The sequence below is a fragment of the Cololabis saira genome, chromosome 19, assembly GCF_033807715.1.
Source record: "Cololabis saira isolate AMF1-May2022 chromosome 19, fColSai1.1, whole genome shotgun sequence".
In the NCBI taxonomy this organism is placed as follows: domain Eukaryota; kingdom Metazoa; phylum Chordata; class Actinopteri; order Beloniformes; family Belonidae; genus Cololabis; species Cololabis saira.
Window position 1 is genome coordinate 38,319,213 of NC_084605.1, and position 25,834 is coordinate 38,345,046.

A 25,834-nucleotide genomic window follows, 5' to 3' on the forward strand; every position below is an offset into this window, starting at 1 on the left:
AAGTTGTGGGGATGGAAGCCATGCCAAACAAGAAGAAAACAAGAAGAAAAAAACTGCACAGGAACTAAATTTGTGTGTTGACAGAGAGGAAATGAACCAAGAGACAAAGGAAAAGATAAGGGTGTTAATCCTGAGGAAGAATAGAAAAGACTTACTCGATGTCTATACTGCTGAGAGTATATCTCCAAAAGTTGATTAAAAAAAGAGGGAATATAGAAATGAAAGATACAAACAAACACACACATACACAGGACAAACAAACAAATACAAAAAAAAATAAATATAAAGAAGCTGTTAGCCGAAGACGACTGCATGGTGCTGCAGAGCTGTAGTCATGAGGGGAAACTGAAATATACATTACTTGCTGGTGGCTCATTAGTAAAACAAATGATGAGGCAGAGAATATCCTGTTTTCTGATTCATTTTGAGATGGAGACCTGAGCTGACAGGTAAAGATAACTGACATGCAAAAGTGCTTTTGTATTCAGTCGAGGGAGAAAAAAAGAAAACGAGAACCTCGTTCAAGTCAAAGGTTTTATGCGTGACGACGAGTATTAAATAAATCAAACGTCGTATGAACAGAAACACACGACAGGTTACTCTGTGTCTGGGAAATACAAAGTTAATGCCTCCGTAAGACCCAGTAGAGTCAGCCCAGTCCTGCTAATCACATGAGGCTGATTTAGCAGCAGCAGCTGGGAGAGCAGTCCTGCAGGGCTTTGGTGGTCCGGACCGTTCAGTCAGGGGGAAACCAGGATCAGGAAGCCATTTATCAGTGATTTGGAGTCCCTCTCTTTTTGTGATTAATAAGAGCTGCGTTGTTTAGAGAGCCTGCGATAATGTCCGGAGGTCTGGGAAGTCTGGTGTCTCTTGTAACACCACTTATGTCACTTTCAAAACCGGACACCGTGTACTACTAGAGCAGGGGTCGGCAACCCAACATGTTGAAAGAGCCATATTGGACCAAAAACACAAAAAACTAATATGTCTGGAGCCGCAAAACATGAAAAGTCTTGTATCAGCCTGAGAATGAAAGCAGCACGTGCTGAATGTATCTATATTAGCTATAACTGGGGGAAGATTATTTTTTTTCATTATGCACTTCGCGAAAAAATTTGAAATGTCGAGAAAGTCGGGAAGTCAACATTTTGAGAAAAAAGTCGAAATGTCAAGAAAAAAGTCAAAATTTCGAGAAAAAAGTCGAAATGTCGAGATTAAAAAGGAAAGGAAAAAGGAAGACAAAAAATAAAAAGAAGAAAAAAGGAAAAAAAAGAAAAAAAAAGAAAAAGAGAAAAAAAATAGAAAAAAAGGAGAAAAAAAAGAGAAAAAAAGGAAAAAAGGTCAAACATTTTTGAAAAAGCTCCAGGAGCCACTAGGGCGGCGCTAAAGAGCCGCATGCGGGTTGCTGACCCCTGTACTAGTCCATACCGATTTTGTCTAAATGTAGTTTGAAGTATGCAGTATGCAGAGTGGTTTGGAAGCCTCTTGTTCCTCGTACGGGACGCAGCCATGTTTGCAGGGAAGCCGACGTGAACACGCCCACCATATGTCAATCAAAGTTGGCTTTGGCTGCCAGTTCCTTCAGCAGATCCACAGCAAAATATCAGCACATTGATATGTACCGTTTAACATGTTGACTAGTCTCGTTTCGCAGACACTGCGTCCGTACAAACCATTGCTCGCTTCGTTAAGGCCGGTGCGCGGCTAGCCATTGGCTGAGCCAACTGTCAATCCCATTATAAATGAAAGTAATGCAATACATTTAATTTCATATAAATACTATAAAGTTTTTCTGAACCAGCCTGTAAATGTTTATTTCCGCTCTAAAGCTGGACATTTTAACACGAGTTAGTCTCAGTGGAGACTGACTGGCTTTTCCAGACAGCCTCTGGTGGTCAGTTGAGGAACTGCAACCAATCTTAGGTTCACAATATCCGTGGCGCTCTAGATGGCATACTGAATCCCATAATGCAATGTGCCACTTATGCAGGAGCCGGTGGAAAGCGTCATGTGACCAGCTTCTGTTTGTACCATAGCACAGCTGTTTGTTATCCAGGATGGAATTCTGAATGGTGCCCTCGCCCCACTAGAGATGCACAAAGTCTGGGCTGATGAATTAACTCTCCTGGGACGTCCTGTCCCGTCTGTGGTCAAATGGTTTGCTACATGTAGTGGCTTTAAAAGAATGTGCCAGCACAGCTTAGGCTTGAGAAGTTGAATAAACCACAAGACATACTTGTCCTTTGGATCAAACTGGAAAGATTTGGAAATGAAACTAAAACACGAATGCAGCCCATTAGCAGGAACAGCTCGTGCTTGTAAAGCTCGGCCCAGGGTGACGCTAGGAGCTGGGTTTGGGTTGTTTTGGGGGAGTCATGTGCAGAGGATCTGGCTACGATGCACGAACTCCTCTGTACGCCAAAGTATTTCTGAGTCAAATGTGAGGCCGTGTGTCTGTCAGTGACGGACTGCAACAGGACAATGAACCCGAACACGCCCGCAACTTTACAACCGAAAGGCTCAAAAAGAAAACAGTCAAGATGCTGCGATGACCCAGACAAACTCTAGACTTCATCCTGACTGAAAGGCCGTGAGAGCTGGGCATAAATCAGTGCCTGCAAACCTCAATGAGAGAAGTAAATATACAGGACTGTCTCAGAAAATGAGAATATTGTGATAAAGTTCTTTATTTTCTGTAATGCAATTAAAAAAACTAAAATGTCATACATTCTGGATTCATTACAAATCAACTGAAATATTGCAAGCCTTTTATTATTTTAATATTGCTGATTATGGTTTACATCTTAAGATTAAGATTCCCAGAATATTCAAATTTTTTGAGATAGGATATTTGAGTTTTCTTAAGCTGTAAGCCATGATCAGCAATATTAAAATAATAAAAGGCTTGCAATATTTCAGTTGATTTGTAATGAATCCAGAATGGATGACATTTTTGTTTTTGTAATTGCATTACAGAAAATCACAATATTCTAATTTTCGGAGACAGTCCTGTACAGAAGGACTAAGTTCCTCCACATTTTTAACAAACTGTTAATATCAATAAGAAAACCAGTTACTGCTGCAGGGATGCTCCTGCATACTGTTCAGCTCTCAGCTTTTCCACAAACCAGCTCTGCACTTTAGCTTAGCTTTTATTCAAGAAAATGTTGACACAGTTGAATAAGTCAGAGGTTGTTCATCCGAGGTTATGATGGTTTAATTTGACGATGTGATAAGTACCGGTGGACTTTCTTTCTTCTTTATAATGTCCTGATATGTACATAAAACCTCATGATTTTAAAGAGGGTGTATTTTCACTAACAGATGAATGTTATCATCATAAAAATGTGCTTACTGACATCACTACACACTAACAAAGAAGTTTTTTTAAATAAACATTATTGATGTATCTAGGTAGTGTATGTGTTATTAATGTTATTAAGACTGGTCCAAATGAATATTTGATTGCAAACACTTCTATATTTTATCTGGCTGATATAACAGGACACGTGGCCCAGCAGGGCGAGGGGGAATCAGCCAGGAGGAAAATCCTGACTGACAACGCTGAAAGAGTTAATACACGTGTATTTTTCTCCGGGGAACGAGGCCTGAGAGGTTAAACGGTGTTCTGTTCGTATGAAATATTAACTAGACTAGTTATTCTCTCCTCGCTCTGGCACTGAGCCGCCTTAACGTCACCGGCAGCAGAGAAAGGCACAGTGTCATTACATACGGTGCAGAGAGCAGATTAAGTCACAGAAAGGCGGTCAAATGCAGCTTTACATTTCAGTTAGGTGAAGTTAGCGTTTAAAGAAACAAGAACACTGTCACTGAGTGAATTTGCTTTGTTGTGAAGGCTAAATGCGTTGAATGTGAAGGAAATGTCAGAGGAAGGACTTGGCCTCCGGGACCCAACGCACCGAGGGGGGAGGGGATCCTCGTCCAATCAGAGGAACGTTCTCGTAGCGCGGGTTTCCCCCGAAGAGAGCCGTCTGGTTCCTGCACAGAAGAGAGGGAGAAGCGGCTGGTGATGTTGGGTTCCTCCCATGAACATAATCAGTACTGGAGTTGTAAAAAACAATCAGGGGGGATGGTGGATTTTATCATATGGGGACAGATAATTTGTGCTGATTACAAATAATATAATATATTCCAAATAATAGCAGTGACCAAAACACCTGCAGAAATACTGCAGGAATGACATAGCAGCAGTTAAATGCAGCCTTCTGTAAGCTTTAAATATCCACTGGGCTTACATCAAATACATCAAAACAACACAATAAAAAACACTTTTCTGAACTTATCAATATGATTCTGTCCTTCACAGGATAAGTAACACGGATCACTGCAAAAACTCACAATCTTAACAAGAATATTTGTCCTATTTCTAGTTAAAATGTCTCATTTTAGTAAATAAAATCTCATTACACTTAAAACAAGACTCATCACTGGAAAAAACAACAATTTTCACCTGTTTCAAGTAAATTTTCACTTGAAATAAGTAGAAAAATCTGCCAGTGGAACAAGATTTTTTTGCTTGTAATAAGAAGATAAATCTTGTCCCACTGGCAGATTTTTCTACTTATTTCAAGTGAAAATTTACTTGAAACAGGTGAAAATTGTCAAATAAGTTATTTTTCTGGTGTTATTTTTCTGGTGATGACTCTAAATGTTGAAATAGCAGTAAAACCACATTCATTGATGAAATGACATAAGGGATGGAAAGGAGGGATGGCAGTTTTACAGGGGGGATGATTTGGACCGTTTTTATTTCAGGGGGGGATGATTTGGACCGTTTTTATTTCAGGGGGGATGATTTGGACCGTTTTTATTTCAGGGGGGATGAGGGGGGATGCCATCCCCCCTCATCCCCCCTCATCCCCCCTCAACTCCAGTACTAAACATAAGAAACTTGACTACAGGCGTGGCCGGGAGTCTCTCACATGTACTCGGACATGGGGGCGTTGGAGACGGTGGGGGCCGGCGGGTGCAGGCTGTTCTGGCTGCCCATGCTGCTGCTGTAGCTGCAGAAGCTGTGCATGTTGGCGTGGGGGGGGTTCTGGGAGCCCACCCTCCTCCTCCGAGGGTTGAACGGGTCCTCCTCGTCGATGTCGTCGTATTCCCGCTCTCTGGACACGGAGAGGAAAATCAACAGACATGAACAGAAAGTCCTTGGCTTCAAGTTATATACCACACCAAGTTATAAAGCAGTGCCAGTTGTTATGCCATTGCTGTCTATTGTTCTCTATTATATTGTAGTATTATAGTAAAGTAGTGAGAAAGTAATACTATGCATTAGAATTACTTCTACTAGTACATACATACATAGTAGCACAAATTAATGCTGGGCGTTTGTTTTGTTTTCTTTTGTTTGCCTTGATTTGTTTTATTATATTTATATATACATATGTGAGAAAGTGAGCAAACCCTCCCCTTCTCACCATCACCAGACATTTTTTTAATGTGTGTGTCAGAGTGGAGGATTGGGCGTGGTCTGCGGGGGAGCAGCACACAGGTGTGCCTGCTTCTGCTGTGGCACACCTGTGTCCAATCAACCTCTCCACCCTGCCTGGGTTTAGAAACAGCGGCTGGATACCAGAAAGGGAGTCGGCTGATTTGAGATAGCTTGCAGAGAGGCTATGCCCCATTGTGCCATTTTTAAGACTACTGTTTTTGCCTTCACCTGTATGTCTTTGTGCTTTTTTACACAAAATAAAAAGCTTTATTTTTTGGCATTCTACGCTCTGCAAGGTTTTTTTTACACCTCATCACCCAGGTCCAGTTTTACCTTGTCCCCTTGTACGTGGGGAGGCCGCTCTGGTTCCTCACAACATATAATTGAGTATTATATCACTGTATTGAACAGTTATTGAAACTCGTCTTGTTATATGTAAGAAAGTTAGATGTAAGAATGTATGTAAGATTCAGGGGTAGGACTGGATAAGTGGTTACCTGATTTCTACTTCCAGCATGTTGGTGGATCCATTAACTATTATTATACTTATTATATAAGTGCTGTACATACATACAGTACACACACACACACACACATATATATATATATATATATATATATATATATATACATACATACACACACACATACATACATACTTGTATTCGGTTTTTTCATGCATTATCATGCATGTTCGAAATAAAAATCTTCAGATCAAATTCAAATCGAGGTGATGTTTTTATCTTTTTTTATCCTTGGACAAGCCGAGGTGTTCAAAAAAATTCTTAAAGAGGAAAAAAAAGAGACTTTTCTGCTACTGAGTCCACTAATTTGTGCCTCTGAACAAAAGACTAAATCAAAAACTCCAATATGACCCAGCTCTGTCACATTGTTGGCAGCAGAATAAGTCTATAAATGTGTCCTCCGCTCAGTTCTTCATCTGCTGGGTGCTGTGATGTCACAAAACCCCATCAGAAATACACTATCCAGCCTCTACATCCCTGTCATGCCATGCTGCATTTCTTGTTCATTTGAAATGAGCAGCACTAACCTTGAACATATTTCAGCAGAGGAGTAGGTGGAGCCGCATGGTGCGCTTGACTCCACCCCCTCACACTGGCTGGTAACAGAGCTCTCAAGACTTGCTTCAAATGGAGGATTTGTACTTTATTCGTGTAGTATTTAGATCAAAGTATGATAGAGAGATGTCATTCATTACTGCGGATGGGAATCGAGAAATCAGGTCTTGTTCAGAACTGGTTCCCGGTCTTTCAATTCCTTGGAATTGTTTGCAAATTTTGCAGACAATTCCTTTTTAGATTCCAGCGGGGCACGGATGACATCATCACGTAGCCAGCAGTCACTAGTAAAACAGGGAGCCCGAGCGATACAAACGCTCCAAAGTCTGGTTAGATTTCAGTAAAAAAGACGACAACAGGGCAACTGGCAATACTTGCCAAGTGAATATTTCATCAAAGGGAGGAAATACTACCAACATGCTAAAACATTTGAACTCACAGCAGCAATAACGATCAATGAATGTTGCGTTTTCAATATGCTCTGGAATAATTACGTAATTTCTTGTTATGGCATGGACAATTAAGTTTCCCAACTTCTGTACTGTTATATTTGGGGTTTTGTGCAATGCACTACTATTTATTTCTGCTATGATGGGAAATTTAAGTTTATTTTGGGTTTTGAGCTCTGTGCCTTTCTTTATTTTGCTATGATAGGATATTTGAGTTTACTGATAATTCATTTCAAAGTCTTGAGATTTGCTCTTTTGTATTCGCTGTAACCAATGTAAGGTACCAGTAAAAGGGTATGTATATATATATATATATATATATATATATATATATATAAGCCTTGCTTCTACCTACACCCTTTCAGTTACAAATGTACCGAAATAAACATTCATTTCATTCATTCAATGTCAGTAATTCTCAACCCAGCAGCAACATTAGCATTTCCTTGGCTAATAATACAGCAGGTAACTAATGAACTAATGAACACTGCCTCTCATATTAGTGCCATTTGCCTCATTGTTGTCCTTTTATTCCAAATGAGAATCGATAAAGAACCGAATTGTTAAACAATCAAAAATTCCCATCCCTATTAATAACTCAGGGAAACTTGTAAAAAAAAAAGAAAAGGGAAAAACTAAATACTTAGACTTGTTCACAAGAACAGACAGCAGTAAAACAGTACCAACAGACACAGGAGTTGTCCCAGACAGAGCAGGAGACGCACACGGACTGATTCTGCTGGTTAAAACGAGGGCACGCGGGAGGGAAGACGAGCCAGAGAAGTGACTAACCTGCAGGCAATTTGTCTCCAGGCCCGGGGAATGGCACACAGCATGACAGTAAAGGCACAGGCAGCGAGGATGGAGAAGAGGCAGAGGTACAGCACGCCCTCCACCCCGTCGTAGCACACCCCCACCATGGCATCCAGGTAGTCCTGCAGAGGGACGGAGAGGACCGGCGTTAAAGAGCTGTCCTCTCTCCACAGGTTTGACATCACAGCACACAAAACCACACACAGATGAAAAAGCTCTGGGGAAATGAGTGTGGAAGACACATTTGTGCGATTTTTGATTTGATTTGATTTGTTTTCTCAAATTTGACAGACAAGTTGATAATGTTGTTAGGACAAGTTTTTATCAGCCAAAGTGAAATCTTTTCTACATGGTCACGACCTGGAGAAAGCTGTTCCCGCTCTAATCAGCTCCAGATTAGACTATTGTAATGCTCTGTATGTTGGCGTCTCCAAGTCCTCTATTAGCCTTTAGCTAGTGCAGAATGCAGCTGCCCGTCTGTTAACTGACACTAAAAGACGTGAGCACTCCGGTTACTCCCGTCCTCTATTCACTCCATTGGCTTCCTGTCCATTTTAGAATTGATTTTAAACTTTTAATGTTTGTTTTTAAAGCCCTGAACGGCCTCGCCCGCCCTATTTGTCGGAGCTTTTATGGGTGCGTGAGCCTGGCAGGGCTGAGATCCTCAAACCAAGTGTTGTTGGAAGTGCCCAGGTTAAAGTTCAACCGCTGGGGAGACCGAGCCTTTTCAAGTAAAACCTATTGATTTAGAATGGCTTTTAATACCCAGTGGTGTGGTGATACTTTTTACTCTTTTTCTTTTATTCTATTCATCTTTTGCTCTGTCTTATGATTGTATGTTGTATTTCTGTATGTTTTATTCTGTAAAGCACTTTGGCTCACCTAGAGATGGCTGGAAAGGGCTATAGAAATAAAGTACATTTACATTTATTCATGCACGTTATGCTGTGATGTTCAGCATTAGTCGTGTTAACTGCATTTGCAATTCTGCACCACAACGTACAAGTCAGATACTGAAGAAAGGTAAAAAAAAAACAGAAAGGTTCAAACCCTTTCTGTTTGCCCTTGATAGTTTTACGCTGAATCTCTGCATTCCTCCCGCTCCTTAGTTGCCCTACTTTGTACCAGCGTGACTGTGCAGGAAACCAACCTTGTTGAGTCCTCTGCAGTCCAGCAGGGCGGTGAGCTGGTGCAGACTGGCCTCCGACGTGTTGAGCACGTGCTGGATACCCATGAGGTCTCTCTGTGGGAGAGATCACGTCATTAAAACAAATACTCCTGCAGTCGTTTCCACGAGACTGTTATTCTGCAGCGATGGCTTCAGTCACGATACCTCAGCAGTTGGAAACAGAGGCACGGCGAACTGCAGAAGACCCGTGATCTGGATCTGCATGGTGGTCAGAGACCTCTGGAAGACGGTCAGGGGCTGGAGACGAGAAGAACACGAGCACATGAAGAGACCGGGATCCTCGTGATGTCTTATGATGTCATTACAAACCATGATTAGCAGAGACGGGTGAATTTAAAATGCTCCATCAGAATAAGATTATTATAAAAACATACCAAGCGCCTCAGTTAGCTTTGAACTTTGTTTTAATTTGGTATCATGAATGGCTCAAATTCAGATTAAAATCACCGTAATAACACATTTGACCGTTTGCTATTGCCTTTTGGGAAACTTACACAACCTTCTGTTGCCAAAGAAATCAAACTGTGTCAGTTATTATGATCATCTGGAACCAAGTGAGGCTACTTAGCTTTGAGCAGATTATCTGATATTGAATTTTAATGAGTTTAACCTACGGTTTCATTGTATTTGGTGCGGGGTGGGGGCTCATTTAGATACTTTAGCCTAGAAATTATAATGTAATGTGGTGTCATTTATTAGGCTCAGGAAAATGTGAGTAGTCATAATTAGCCAAAGTTCCATCCATCCATCCATCCATCCATCCATCCATCCATCCATCCATCCATCCATCCATCCATCCATCCATCCATCCATCCATTTTCTATCCCCCCCTTTATCCTTTGCAGGGTCACGGTGGTCTGCTATCCCAGCCAAAGTTCATGAAGCTAATTTGTGATTAAACTAGTTTAAATTCAGGTTTTATCCCAGTTTTTTTTAATTATTCCTTTTTAAAACAGAATTCTTGTGCTGCAAGTCAAAAAGTGTCATTCTTTACTAATTTTGATCATCTATATTAGTAAGTTTCTGTTGAAGCTTCAGAAATATGCATTAAAACAAAACCAAAAAAGACTGTTATTTTATTGTTATTTAGGATTTTTAACAACCAGAGGCAAAATAATCACAATATCTTATGGAGATCTAAAATTTGCATGAAGCAAACGAGCCTCCACCAGTTTTGAAAACATCCAAACATCTAAACATCCAAGCGTAAAGTGCAACTTCACGGCCGTCCAACCGAACACGAGAAGCCGGGAAACCATCTGGCCTGTTGCTAAATGTTTGATAGAAACCTTTTGTTTTTGAAACTACACGACTGACTGAGCCGACAGCCCTCAGTTCCACCGAGACCCGGGAGAACTGATCTGGGGCCGGATTCACAAAACATTCTCTCATGTGTCATTTATTTCTTAAGTTCAGTCTTAAGAAGAAAAAAGAGAAGAAGTCATATTCTCCATAAAAGTTCTTAAGTATTTTCTCAACTTTCTTCTCAAGAAAAAACTTAAAAATAAATGGTATTCTTGAAATAAAAGTTTGTTCTTGACTTTTTTCTTAACTTCAGACAACCTTGACCTGTCTTAAAATGTCTTCTGTGAAAAGGTAAGACTCTAATATCACCTTTTTCAACACATTTTAGACAAGTTTAGACTAGTAGGTCATAGTTGAGGATATACTTTGTAATTAATTACACAAAGAGCCTGTTAACTGTTTGTTAGCATGTTAGTTAGCATGGTAGTTAATTATTATTAATTTTCCCCAATAGTATTTTTTTTCACACATTAATCTCATCCACCATAACCTTTTTTTTTTTTTTTTTTTTTTTTTTTTTTATACACGAAAATTATTATATTCTTATATACAAGTAATATTTAAGTATTTAAGCTAAACAGTATGAATTAAAAAAATAGATGAATAAAAAGGGGAAAAAAAAAAAAAAAAAAAAAAAAAAAAAAAAAAAAACCCAAAAACAAAAGAAAAGTAAATAAAAAGATAAATAAAAAGGAGGAAGAAAGAAAGGAAAGAGAGAAGAGAGGGAGGGGGGGGATCCGTCAATCAGGAGGCAGGGACTGGAGAGAGTGGAAGAATGTGAGAAAGGGAAGCCACTTATTATAAAATTTGTTGCAACTACCCTTCAGTGAATATTTAATCTTTTCCAGCTTCAGAAAAAACATGGTGTCGTTGAGCCACTGGGTACTAGAAGGAGCCTTAGTCGACTTCCAGTGGAGAAGAAGGTGGCGTCTTGCCAGTAAGGAAGTAAAAGCCAAAATGTCTTTTTGGTTTGAAGTAAACCGGCCATGGTCCTCTGGGAGCCCGAATATGGCAACATGGGGGGAGACTTTTATATTCACCGAGAGTATTTTTGACATGGTGTCAAAATAATTCGACCAAAAGCGAGAAAGTAGTGGGCAAGAGTAAAACATATGGGTTAAATTGCAGGACGAGGCATGACATTTGTCGCATTCGTCAGTGACACTGGGATAGATCTGTGAGAGTCGAGCTTTAGAAAAGTGGACTCTAAACAGTACTTTAAACTGTATAAGTGTAAGACGAGCGCAGGATGAACTTGTGTAAATTTTTTTAAGAGCAGCGTCCCACCAGTCATCCTCCAAATTTAGATCCAGTTCATCTTCCCAGGCAGCCCTAACTTTAATAACTGGAGAGAGATCGAAAGACAGAAGGTCATCGTAAACCTTAGAGATCAGTGATTTTTGAAGTGGATCATGGTTTAAAAGCACCTCCCACTGTAGAATCGGCGGAGAGGATGGAAAAACTGGAAACAAAGCTTTAGCGCAGTGTCTAATCTGAAAGTATCGAAAGAGATGAGAAGGCGGGAGATTAAATTCACCTGAGAGATCTGCAAAGCTGCGAAAGATACCATCCTTGTAAAGATCTCCAAAACTTTTCAGGCCCTTATTATGCCATATGAGAAAGGTTGAATCTGTAAGCGGAGGTCGAAATAAATGATTGTTCAGTAATGGAGCTAAAGTAGATGCTGACTTAAATTTGAAGTGTTTCCTAAATTGATACCAAATTTTAAGTGTGGAGTGAACCACTTGATTATTTGTAAAGACAGAGAGGTTGGATGGAATAGATGAGGTAAGTAGAGCAGGTAAAGAGGATGAAATGCATGACTGTGCCTCCAATTTACACCATGGCATATTCACCGATTTGAACCAAAATGAAATTTTTTGAATATGTGCTGCCCAATAATACAGTTGGAAATTGGGAAGTGCCAGTCCGCCATTGAATTTACATCTCTGAAGTGTGGATTTGCGGATTCTAGGAGCCTTCCCACACCATAAGAAGTCAGAAATAGTTTGATCAATTATTTTAAAAAAGTGTTTTGGTAAGAAAAGTGGAAGACAATGGAACAGAAATAGAAATTTGGGCAAAATATTCATTTTAACTGCGTTAATTCTTCCAATTAATGAAAGAGGTAAGCTTTTCCATCTATGGAGGTCAGATTTAATTGTAGACATTAAAGGTGAGAGATTAGCAGAAAAAAGAGAGCTTAACGTTCTGGTTACGTTGATCCCAAGATACCTAAAGCCGGAAGGACTAATCTTAAAAGGGATATCTGACTGTACGAGCTGTGTTGCTGAGTCATTAATGGGATAGCATTCACTTTTAGATACGTTCACTTTATAGCCTGAGAAAGACCCGAATCTCTGGAAAGCAGATAAAATTGAAGGAATGGAGAGGACAGGATCCGAGACATATAACAGTAAGTCATCAGCGTAAAGTGACAGCTTATATTCTGTTCCCAATCGGGAGATCCCAGTAAAAGTGGGGGAGGACCTCAGAAAGATTGACAGGGGCTCTATAGCTAGTGCGAATAATAGGGGAGAGAGGGGACACCCCTGTCTGGTGCCACGGGCTAGAGTAAAAAAATTGGACTGAATGCCATTAGTGGAAACGCTTGCTTGTGGAGACGTGTAAAGGAGACGAATCAAAGAAATGAACCCATTCCCCAGCCCAAACTTCTTCAGTACAGTAAATAAATAGTCCCATTCAATCCTATCAAATGCCTTTTCAGCATCGACTGAGATTACGACTTCAGGTGTTGTGGTGATAGTTTTAGAGTGAATAATATTTAAAAGTGTCCGCACATTAAAGAATAACTGTCGCCCCTTAACAAATCCTGTCTGTTCATTTGAGACAATAGTTGGCACAATGTTCTCCAAGCGATAAGCCAAGGCTTTAGCAAGGATCTTAGCATCTACATTTATTAACGAAAGAGGTCTGTATGAGCCGCAGAGAGTTGGATCCTTATCTTTTTTTAAGAGGAGACTTATGGAGGCTTGCCTTAAAGTGGGAGGGAGAGTGCCATGTTCCAGTGATTCCTTATAAACAGCATGCAATAAAGGGGACAATTTATCCTGAAATTTCTTAAAAAATTCCACTGGAAATCCATCAGGGCCAGGAGCTTTGTTATTTTGCATACTTCTCACAGCGAGATTAATTTCTTCTACCGTTAATGGCGAGTCAAGATTTTTAGCAGCATCGGAGCCTATAACAGGAAAGTTGAGGCTATCTAAGAATGAATTCAATTCAGTGGAGCCAGATGGAGATTCAGACGTATATAAAGAGGAATAAAATGAGTGAAAGACAGAATTAATGGCGGTGGGATCCTGATGCAATGAGCCTGATGAATCTTTTATCTGAAGGATCATACGTGAGGCTGCCTGGCGACGTAGCTGATGAGCCATGAGCCGACTTGCCTTGTCTCCATGTTCATAATATACGGAGCGTGATCGTAAAAGAAGTCGCTCTGCGTCATTAGTGGTAAGGAGATCAAATTCAGTCTGTAAATCGACACGTTGCTTAAGAAAACTGGGAGAGGGGCAAGTAGCAAGTTGTTGGTCCAATTTTGTGATCTTAATAGAGAGTTCTTGTAATTTGGCTTTCCGGGACTTATTCAAGTGAGCAGAGAAGGAGATAATTTGTCCCCGCAAATATGCTTTTAATGATTCCCACAGCAGTGAAGATGAAATTGGTTCCATATCATTTTGATTTATAGAGATGTAATCATCAATTTTAGTTGTAATAAAATTGGTGAACTTATCATCTGAGAGAAGTAATGTATTGAACCTCCAAGATGTTGAGTAGCGTGGCTGTGAAGAGAACTGAATATCCAAAGAAAGAGGAGCGTGGTCGGAGATCACAATAGGATGATAATCAACAGACAGTACTTTGGGAATTAGTTTAGCATCAATAAAATAATAATCAATCCGAGAGAAAGATTGATGCATCTGAGAAAAGAAGGAATATTTTTTGGTACAAGGGTTATAAAATCTCCAAGGATCGGTGCAACCGTTCTTGGACACAAAATCTGAAAGAGACCTCGACATTGAAGAAGGAGTCAGATTTCGTGGGCTGGAGCGGTCTAGTTTGGGGTCAATTACGCAGTTCATATCCCCGCCAATTATAAGAAGACTGTCGTTCAATGAGGGGAGACATTCAAAAAGCTTGTTCATAAAGTGTGGGTTGTCAAAATTGGGGGCATATATATTAACTAATAATATGGGAATATGAAATAGCGTACCCGCCACAATTAAGTATCTGCCGTTTTTGTCTGAAATCACCTTAGATGCTGAAAACTGCATTGACTTACCAATTAATATAGCAACCCCCCTGGCCTTAGAGTTGAAATCAGAGTGAAACACCTCAGAAACCCAGGGACATTTAAGTCTGACCTGGTCTTTGGTGCGCATGTGGGTTTCCTGAAGGAACACTAAGTCAGCTTTAAGACGTCTCAGGTGAGCAAATATTCTCGATCTCTTAATTGGACTCCCCATGCCTTTAATATTCCAGCTCAACAACCTCACAGAAGTACCAGTATTAGTGGCCATATGTTAAATTCCTAAAGATAGAGATGTACCGAATGCGGATCCCCAAGGAAGGAAAGGAAAGAAAGGGATGGAGGGAGGAAAGAAAGAAAGAAAGAAAGAGGAAAGAAGAAGAAAAAAAAAAAAAAAAAAAAAAAAAAAAGGGGGGAGAAAAAAAAAAAAAAAAAAATAAATAAAAAAAAGGGGGAAAATTGAAAACAACAACAAACTTAACCTACTGAACCCCCCACCCCCCACCCCCCAACTGCACTTACAACGACCCCATCCCCAAACGATGGAGAACCCAGTGCAAACTCCAGAAGGAGTCAGATCCCTGAAAAGAACACTTACGGCTTTAAGCATAACTAACAAGATAATAACTAACAAGCTTCGTGTTGAGCTCCTGCAAGCCCAGCAACATTAACAGAGAGGTACAACCAATCACGACCAAGTTAAACTGAAAACCACATACCGTGTATATATGGGAGAGAAAAAAAAAAAAAAACCGACACTGATGAACTGAAAAAAGTTCAACTAGACTTTGAGCGACGTGATGAAAGCGCTGGCCTCCTCTGCCGACCTGAACTCCCTTTCTGCGCCGTTGTGGGTGATGCGGAGGCGGGCGGGGTACAGCAGACCGTATCGGATCCCCGGGATCTCGCGGAGCCGGCGGCGGACGTCATTAAAGGCGGCTCGGGCACGGGCCGTCTTCTGGGTGTGGTCGGGAAAGACAGAAAAAGTCAACTCTCCACACGTAATCCGTTGCTGAGCCCTGGCTCGGCGCAATATATCCACACAGTCTGTATGATAGTGCAGACGGGCGATGATGGGACGAGGGCGCTCTCCGGGCTTCGGCTTCGGCTGGAGGGTGCGGTGCGCCCGGTCCAGGAGAGGCTCCTTCTCCAGGCTGAAAGCCTCCTTGAGCAGAGAGGGAATATCCGTAACAGCAGAAGAGGTGGAAAAATCTTCAGGAATTCCCACGATCCGTATGTTATTGCGCCGGGATCTCGCCTCCAGATCCTCGCATTTACCATCCAGCCTCATCAGTTCAGCTGACAGATGCTCCACTTTAGCCTGTAAGGTTGTGATGTCATCGGTGCAGGATGAAAGAGATGTTTCCATTTCAACCACGGTGTTCTTCAGAGCGCGCACATCAGACTGGATGTTTGTAATGCTTTTTGATAATTCCGACTTCACCGCTTGCAGCTCAGTCTTGATGCTCGACAGGTTTTCATTTAAAGCAGTCTGAAGCTCCGATTTAAAAACAGCCGCCATCTCAACGCGGAGTGATGCGAGCAGCTCGGCCTTAAAGTCGTGTGAAGGAGCGGCCCCGGCGGCCTCGGCCAGGCTGGACGGGGGGTCACCACGAGGCGGGGATGCTGCGTGCGGAGAGGGCCGCGGGGGTGGTGCGGATGGTTTGAGTTTTGGAGGCATTTTGGTCGGCAAAAATACGGGGCCAAAGTAGAATAATGAAGGTCGGGAAAAATAAACCGAAGGAAGATGAAAAAGCTGTACCAAAAATAGATATTTTTAAAGGTTGTTGCAGGAGCTCAAAAAAACACGTCCTAGTCCATTAGTCGCTACACCGGAAGTCTCATCCACCATAACCTTGAAAAGTTCCTGCATCTCTTTTTCTCCTTCTCCATGTTTAGTGAGTGACTGACGGTTAAGACCAAACTACCTATAAATGTTGTTTGTTGGCGCGTGCAATGCAATGACATATTTTAAGAAGTTCTTAAGTAGGAAAAATAAGAAATTCGTAAGAAATGACAGTTCTTAAGACGGTTCTTAAGAAAATATTGAGGAATTGCACTTAAGAACTTTCTTATGAACTTCTTAATTTTAGATCTTAAGACATTTCTTAAGATCGTTCTTAGGAACATATTGGTGAATCCGGCCCCTGATCTGGAGTTTTAGTGTAGCTGAGGCGATCGTTCTGATCTCTCTACAGTAGAGATCAGGGCAGGAGGGCAGGGACGAGAGGGAGACGGGTTGTGATGAAAATAGAAAAAGAGCTGTGGAGAGACACGGGACCGACACGGGTAAGACGCCCGAAGCAAGGAAACACGAAGATGTGAGGATCCCTGCTGCTTCACAGCGAGCAGGGAGCACGAATCTGAGAGAGACGGAAGAAAGATGAAGAGAAAACAAAGGAAGGTTGCATGTTTGCCAACGCGCTGCCAGCTTTCCTGCCAACTTTGCACCTGTTTGCAGTCTATCCATCATCTGATGCTAGAAATACCAGACCCATGTTGAAATATACACATAAAAAAACTAAAACAAAGCTGGAAATGCAGGTAAAATGGTTTTATAAAGTATTTAAAACCAAATAACTACGGCAGAGTATTAGGGCCATGCAGGAGAAAAAATATATTTGAGAGGGGAATATTTTTTTTATTGTGCACTTTGAGAAAAGTCGAAATGTCGAGAAAAAAGTTGAAATGTCAAGAATAATGTTGAAATACAATTTGAAGAATAAGTCAAAATTTGGTGAATAAAGTTGAAATTTCATGAATAAAGTTGAAATACATTTCGACTTTTTTCTCGAAATCGTTATTTTGTTTGCAAATTTTGATAAATAAAAGAGGTCTGTATTTTGACTACAACTGTCATGCATTCTGATTCTCTCACTTCATTAGAATCATAAATGCTGCCACCTCATTGTAAACGGCATCAATTTGTGAGGCCATGCAAACCTGTATTTATACTAGTGTGGACATTAATGTTTTTCTACAATATTTCCTCCTCATGACAGTAAAATAGGCCATTCTAAGCCAATGTACTGCAGCAATTCCTTTCCAAATCATTTGAAAATGTGGTTAACACCCAGTTGCGCATGAAAAAAAAAATACTGTGATATACCGTGAAACCGATCTAATTTTTTTTTTTTTTTTTTTAAAGATTTTTTGGGCTCTAGTGGCCCTTTATTGAAGATGCAGACTGGAAAGGGGTAGAGAGAGAGAATGGGGACGACACGCAGCAAAGGTGCGCAGGCTGGGATTGGAACCTGCGACCGCTGCAGGAAGAGGACTGTAGCCTCAGTATATGAGCCGCTGCTTAACCCACTGCGCCACCGAGCGGCCCGTGAAACCGATATAATTTTGAAAAATACCGTGATAAATTTTTGGTCATACCGCCCAGCACTATTTTTCTTGTTATTCTCCAAGTGCATAATGAAAAAAAAAAATCTTCCTCCTCTAAATTATTATTTTTGTCCCGTCTGACCCTAATACTGATGATGATGACAAAATGATTTGCATGCAGTCTTTATTTTTCCCCCCAGATTTGATCAGAAACAGCTTGCTGAAAATAAGCAATATGATTAACCGGTCTCCTCGAGTCGCTGCAGAAACAACGCTGGTTTCTGGACTCGTCAGCCGGTCAGAGCGCGAGGACGTGGACGCTGACTCAGCATGACACTTGAGTCGAAAAGCAATGTCTAAAACAGGGATGAAAGAGAATGAGAAAAAGAAAAACATTCAGACAACAAGAATGGAAAAATAAAGAGAAACTGAGAATTTACTAATTAAAACGTAAAAAGAAATAAATAAACAGTGAAAATGAAGGAAGAAACTCTTGTTTTTGTCATTTATCTTCAGTCATTCATTCATTTTCTCACTGTTTCACTTTTTTGTCCTTAACTGAGGCAGAAGAGATATGCTGTCAGCGAGCAGGGCGACGCTGGTCTGCTCTCTGCAGCGCTGGTGCCTCATTTATAAAGCTCGCTTGCGCACAAAACAGGGCTTGAAAGATGCGCAAGCCACCTTCTATGCAAAGGTTGGGATTTAAAAAAAAAAAATAACCGAAAAATGTGTGTATCTTTACGCCAACCCTGACCCTCGGACAGGAACATTTTGAAGATATGGGGAACTGGCGACGCAGACGGTGAGGTGGTGAAATGAAGCCAGATTCATGTCATACTGTTAATGTCATCACATATCAGACTTATAGATCCATGTACACCCAAGCCGGGGTTCTGCCGAGGTGTCCAACCTCTGCAGAAAATACTACCGTACCATCCCTGTTTCTTTTATCTCAGTTAGTTTTTTTCCAAATGCTTTTTCATGCAAATAGACGATTTAACAGCAGGAAGTCAGAAAGTGCTTCCACATAGATCCATGTGTACGACGCTTCGGCGGAAGAAACGCTTCCACATAGATAAATGCAGGTAGGATGATTTGACAGATGAAAATACCCCGTCAGATCACGCTTTCACATAGATAAAGGTTGATGTCTATGTGGAAGCGTTATCTGACGGGGTATTTTCATCTGTCAAATCATCCTACCGGCCCGGCGTGTCCGCGGTGCAGAACACGCCGGGCCGGTGTCGTGCCAAAAAGTGATTGCCTGCCAGAATCTGATTTCTCCCCTGAAAATGGGCATTTTTACCTGCCAAAAATTGATTGAAGACCAAATACAGTTAATGAAAAGTTGTTTCTGCCTAAATATGACTTGATCTCATTCTTGAGCTTCATAATCTGAAAATCTGACGTTTCAGCGCTATTGCTCAACGGGCTGCTGTGCGCGCTCCCGCGGCCAGAAATCACATTCTGGCAGGCTTTTTACTACTGTGACCACCAAATAATGTGGTTTTCCTGTCGTCCACCTCATCCACAACATCTCCATTTCAGTCTCCATGAAATTTAGTGGCACGGTGGCTCGACACGTCTCATTCATCCTGACGGAGCAGAAACAGACTGCAGGTGGCGCTGCGCATGCTCAGCAGGCTCATTCATATGCAAATACAATCATCAAGTAGTTTGCATTGCCCATTTATGGTATGAAGTGAGTGTGTAGAGGGCGGGATATGAGGCAAATTCACCTGTGCAACCTTCCAGCTGGACTGTGATTTATAAAGAGAACATTGCGTGCAAGTGTGGGTGCACAGGGTTTTATAAATCCGGATTTTTTTGTGCGCACGCCATTTTCTGCTTTTGAGCACATGTACACCTTTAGTATGAATCCTACGCACTCTTATAAATGGTCTGACCGTGGCTCCGCGGGGATCGTCTACAAGAGCCGGGTAACGAGATCTGAGCCCTGCTGTGCCAGAGCGTGCAGGAATGGACTTATCTGCTGACTTCTGTTAACAGCGAAGTCAGCAACGTGACCCGAGCATCTCTACTCCGCTCAGAACGGCAGGAGAGAGGAAAGATGAAGATGAAACAAGCCGTTTCATTTAATCAGCAGATTCTTCTGCTTGGTCGTGGCAGCTTTGTGTCACGGAGTCGTGCTCTGGCCAAACAAGAGATGCAGGAGAAGCAGAGAGAGGGACAGTCTGAGACACTGGGGTGCCTGGCAACGGGGAGGTGAAGTTGTGATGTGATTCAGACGGACAGGACGGGACAGAGAGGAAGAGCAGGACGAGGACGAAGCCTGAGGGGAGGAACAAATGAGCACAGAACTTGGGGAATCACAAGACAGAAGATATGCAGAGTAGAGACTGTAAAAACTGAGCAGCACGTTGTTGCTTCTTCTGCATCAGGAACTGAACGTTATTGATCTAGTACTTTTAATAACCAATTTTTCCTTCATTTATCCTCTTAAATTGTAAACATTTTGGATGGTTTTGCTTATGTGGGGCCTTGTGTTAATCAGACTTGTCAGTGTGGATTCATTGTTCATGTTCACTTTTCCTCCCTTAACCTGGTTGTGAGTATTATTGATCTGTGACAGAAGATTTTTTAATTACTGGTGTTAAAATCTTCAACAGATATTGCAATAACAACATCTTTAAATATTTGTTAGGACAACAACTTTGCAACAAAACTCATTTGTGGTGGTTTATTTTGGACTACGGTGCTTAAAGCCACAGCTTTTTGTTTTTCACAAGACAAATTTTAGTATTTTGAGTCTAGACCTGAATCAGGCTTTTATCCAAAGCGACTTAGATCAGAGAGAACAAACACACGGGGAGCAATTAGGATTAAGGTCTTGCTCAGAGGCCCAAGGTGCTTCATCTTGGTTGTTATTCTGGGGCTTGACCCTGGGACCTCCAGACTAAAGCCCTCCTCTGTAGCCACTAGACTACCACTCCCCCTGTATGTTCAAGACTCCCGATAACAAACACAGCAGCTCCTGTAATGTGAACAGACCAAGGATCGGCCAACTCTGAGGAGAACAAACCTGCAACCAGCTGAAAGAGCAGCTGGATGAACTGATCCTCTGCAGGTCCAAGTCCAGACCTCAACCCACATAATATCATCACAGTTGTTTATGAGCAAATTAACAAAAACCTCACTGTACTGAAGCAATATTGCTTTTACAGATGTGAAAGGCAGATAAACTCAAACATTAAACAACTTCTCAAAATGGATTTTTGCTAAAAGGTGGCTGGATCTGGTGATAATGCGTGGCAATATTTTCAACAGAGGACTCAAACTGTGGCTCAAATCTAAACAACAGTGCCTACATGAACAGGTCAGGTCTGGTTCTGCTCTTGATTATGTTGTCTTTGCTTTATATCTTATGTCATCCTCTAATTTTATTGTATATTTTATTGTCTGTACTTTTTTAAAAGCCTCCTGTGGACAAGTGTTGTAAATTAGCATGTATGCTAAAACACTCAAACAGTGCATTGGGTTTGTCCTATGTAATTGTGATGTCCATACCAAATAAAGAAATAATAATCTAGAAACTATTGAATCATGGGGGTACTTGCTATCACCCACAATGTTTTACTCTTCTAAAATCTGGCACAATGAAAAAAAAACCTAACACTTCTACTGAAAGACAGGGTATTAACTTTGTTTAAACACGACTGTCTGGATACCTTGTTAGAGTTGTGTTAACATAACTTATCCTCTGTGACAAGTAAGGCCCTCCATGTGGAGAAAAGGAGGTTTTTTTGAGCAGTAAGTCCTGTTCTAGGTAGATCCTGCACAGCAGGTCATCACCTACCTGCTGGAAGGGGTTGGAGAGCGTCTGGTTGCAGTACAGGTAGTAGTGGAGAATATCTGCGGGGCGCAAGGACATTTTCCAGTCATTTGTTACTTAACACGAGTCCATTAAAACCAGCTCATTCAGTTTGTTCACAGTGCAGCTCACCAGAGCCGATGATCCCTTTAGTCTGACTCATGATGTACTTGTCGGGAGACACGCAGAAATCACTCGTGCCCTGAAATCAAAAACAGAGATCTATGAGAAGGTTGAACAGGAAACAAAGAGGGGAGGGAATCAATGGCTTCTGTGATAATGAGGCTTGAAACAGGATTTTATAACATACCAATTAAGCCAGAGCGAACGCACGTGGAATACTAAGCAACGACCTGACATGAATATTTTACTCTCCCTGACATACGAGAGGAAAAGATGCTTTACTCTTTAATCCACTTAAGCAGGTCAAGGCGGGAATACGTTTTATTTCTGTCAGTCACAATCACTTTCCCCAACAGTGCTAACAAGCCTTGGTGAAAATTAGAAAAGTGGCAAGCAAGCAGCAGTCTCTGGCAAACGTCTGAATGCTGGATGTCCCCCAGGCTCGGGACAAACACACTGCATGTAGTTTATCCTTCTCTGGGGGTTGGGCTAATGAGCCCTACATGCACAGATGAGATACAGCACGCTGCTTTCATCAGCAAACCCAGCCGGGACGGCAGGGAAACCTGGGAGAACGCAGCCTGCCCTCCGTCTCTACTCACAACCTCTGTGGAGGGGTTTATTCATTATGCACATATTTATTGTGGTTTCAGGCATTGATCAGACTGTGGTCTGCACGTGAGATTCCTGCGCGGAAATACAGGACTGTCTCAGAAAATTAGAATATTGTGATTTTCTGTAATGCAATTACAAAAACAAAAATGTCATACATTCTGGATTCATTACAAATCAACTGAAATATTGCAAGCCTTTTATTATTTTAATATTGCTGATCATGGCTTACAGCTTAAGAAAACTCAAATATCCTATCTCAAAAAATTTGAATATTCTGGGAATCTTAATCTTGAACTGTAAGCCATAATCAGCAATATTAAAATAATAAAAGGCTTGCAATATTTCAGTTGATTTGTAATGAATCCAGAATGTATGACATTTTTGTTTTTTTTAATTGCATTACAGAAAATAAAGAACTTCATCATCACAATATTCTAATTTTCTGAGACAGTCCTGTAAAAGCAGAAGAGCAAAAATATCCGTCAAACAGACGGCGGTCACATTTGTACCTAGACACAGCTGATGCACGAGCCGTGCAGGTTTTCCATTCCCCCGAAGCGCCGGTGGTCTGACATGATTAGAGCCGAGCAGCCGAACTCATTCTCTTTTAAAGTGAGACGCAGCTGCGCGACTGCGTGAGTTCATCCGTGCTTCTGGGTTTCAGGGTTGTAAGATGTTATATATTTGGGTTTGGTGATGGTAGCGGGATCATTTCTTCCCCCCCACATTGCCAACAAGTCGCTCGGCAGGTGCCACGGCTCCCTTCCCCACCTCTGAGATCTGCAGACATCACACTGAAACGCATCACACTTTCACGTCTGCTAAAATTATCCTAGAGAACAAACATTACCTGTAAATATCTGATGCTTTTTTGAGCAGCTGATGGGACGTGATGGTGCAAAAACACCCTCACATCTTTGTAAAGATCATTTTGGAAAGTTTGAGTTCTTATACAAGAGAAAAATAAATCTTGTTGGAGCACGCCAAACTTACCAGCATTACCAGAGATGTGCATCATTTCTATCGTAAGTAGTCTTTTTGAACCCAAAAACCTGTTTCATATCACCCCTCCCCCGATCAATCAATCAATTAATTAATAAAAAAAAATACAAATAAACATGAATTCAAGGATTTTCCTAATCTTTGCAATATTACGGAGATGGAAAAATGCTACGCAGTACCTGCTGCAGTACCTGCTGCAGTACCTGCTGCAGTACCTGATGCAGTACCTGCTGCAGTACCTGATGCAGTACCTGATGCAGTACCTGATGCAGTACCTGATGCAGTACCTGATGCAGTACCTGATGCAGTACCTGATGCAGTACCTGATGCAGTACCTGCTGCAGTACCTGATGCAGTACCTGCTGCAGTACCTGATGCAGTACCTGCTGCAGTAGCAGAACGCCCGCCCTCCAAATCTATATTTGGATACTCTAGGAACTACGAGTAAACCTGCACTGTGAGAACAGAGAGCTCTGCCAGGAACATAAGGCACTATCAGGTCTTGCAAATATTGCGGAGCTAAGCCGTTTCGGGCTTTATACGCAAGTAATAAAGTTTTAAATTGGATTCTGAATTTTACAGGTAGCCAATGGAGCGACGCTAACACTGGAGAGACGTGGTCTCTCCTGCCGATTCCTGTCAGCACTCCTGCTGCTGCATTTTGGATCAGCTGGAGCCTATTCAGCAAGTTACTTGGACATCCTGCTAATTACACATTACAGTAATTCAGTCTAGAAGATACAAACGCATGAACTAGTTTTTCTGCATCACTCTGCGAGAGGATTTTCCTAATCTTTGCAATATTACGGAGATGGAAAAATGCTATGCAGTACCTGATGCAGTACTTGCTGTAGTACTTGCTGCAGTACCTGATCCAGTACCTGCTGCAGTACCTGCTGCAGTACCTGCTGCAGTACCTGCTGTAGTACTTGCTGTAGTACTTGCTGTAGTACTTGCTGTAGTACTTGCTGCAGTACCTGCTCCAGTACCTGATGCAGTACCTGCTGCAGTACCTGATGCAGTACCTGATGCAGTACCTGATCCAGTACCTGATCCAGTACCTGATGCAGTACCTGCTGCAGTAGGTGATGCAGTACCTGATGCAGTACCTGCTGCAGTACTTGATGCAGTACCTGCTGCAGTACCTGATGCAGTACCTGATGCAGTACTTGCTGCAGTACCTGCTGTAGTACTTGCTGTAGTACCTCCTGTAGTACCTCCTGTAGTACCTGACTCTGTCTGGGAGTCCAGGTGAAAATGCAGAAGAGCTAAAACAAGCTAACACTTCTGGTCTAACTGAGTGCCGACTGTAAAAGTTGGAAGAAAAACCAGAACAATATGATGCTGCAAGGTTTCTGATAGAAGTCACTGAAATAAAGCGTCTTCGCAGGAAGACCGGGGGAGCTGGAAATGGTGTGGGAGAGATAATATTGCACCTTTGTGGGGTTACTGTGAATGCACACCTGGAGAGCAGATATAGAATACGAGAGGGGACTCCAGTGAGCTTTTATTCATGGGTTTCATGTGACGTCACACAGTACTCGCAGCGCCATCTTAAGGACCGACTTCCAACATGCCGTCTATCTGTTGTGCCGTGGTATGCGACAATAATAAGTCTAAAAAAACGGGATTGACCTTTTATCAGTGCTTTAAGTGGGCCGTGGGATATTGTGATATTTAAATGTTCTATTTTCTTCCTGTCACTCGTGTTGAAAGCCGGTTGAAAGCGCTGTAGGAAACAGTCATGATGAGGAACGGCTGATCCAGTTAGTTGAAATGAGAAGTTATATGATTCATCCTCATTTCACCACAAAAACCACAATAAAGTGGCAGAAAGAAATAATATCCTAATCCTTGGTGATGGAGACGTCACGGGACGCACCGCGCAGGAGATCGGGAGCGCAAGATGAACATTTGCATTAATAATATAATAAATCATATTTTATGTTTTAATAAAGTTTTATGGTGACATGATGATATGCTTTTACTTTCTAGAGTAGTAACGTTACTGAAAAAGTGAACTGCCTTTACTTTTCATTACATAGACGTATCCTGTGCAGGCAATGTATGCCGCGTTCCATTTACCTCGGAAATCGGAACTGGGAACTGCAACCATATTGGAATGGTAACTCGGGGGTGGTGAAGCTTCTCCCACTTTCCCAGTAGGAAATCCCACTTCGAGGGGCGTTCCAGTTGAAAATTCCGACTGGGAACTGGGAAATTCCGACTTCCGAGGACAAATGGAACGCGGCATCAACGCTTATGCTATTCATCACAAGACTGTCACTTACCTTTCCTGTTACCACGAACATTGTTTGGCCTCCACATGATGAAGTTTGGCATCTTTAACCCACCCTGATGTGAAGTAG

General features: G+C 41.7%; 1 protein-coding gene across 2 annotated transcripts in view; it reads right to left on the bottom strand.

Moving 5' to 3' along the window:
- ttyh2 (tweety family member 2) overlaps window positions 1-25,834 on the bottom strand; it is a 136,170-nt gene that overhangs the window by 2,574 nt on the left and 107,762 nt on the right. Inside the window, exons 7-14 of one of the 2 annotated variants that reach the window (XM_061707711.1) lie at window positions 21,858-21,927; window positions 21,711-21,766; window positions 9,130-9,222; window positions 8,947-9,039; window positions 7,776-7,918; window positions 4,944-5,129; window positions 3,921-3,999; window positions 156-182 (exon numbers count right to left, since the gene is read on the bottom strand). In XM_061707711.1, the coding sequence (XP_061563695.1) occupies window positions 156-182; window positions 3,921-3,999; window positions 4,944-5,129; window positions 7,776-7,918; window positions 8,947-9,039; window positions 9,130-9,222; window positions 21,711-21,766; window positions 21,858-21,927 (747 nt within the window). The remainder of the gene's footprint in view (window positions 1-155; window positions 183-3,920; window positions 4,000-4,943; window positions 5,130-7,775; window positions 7,919-8,946; window positions 9,040-9,129; window positions 9,223-21,710; window positions 21,767-21,857; window positions 21,928-25,834) is intronic. The other variant, XM_061707712.1, reaches the window with a different exon arrangement.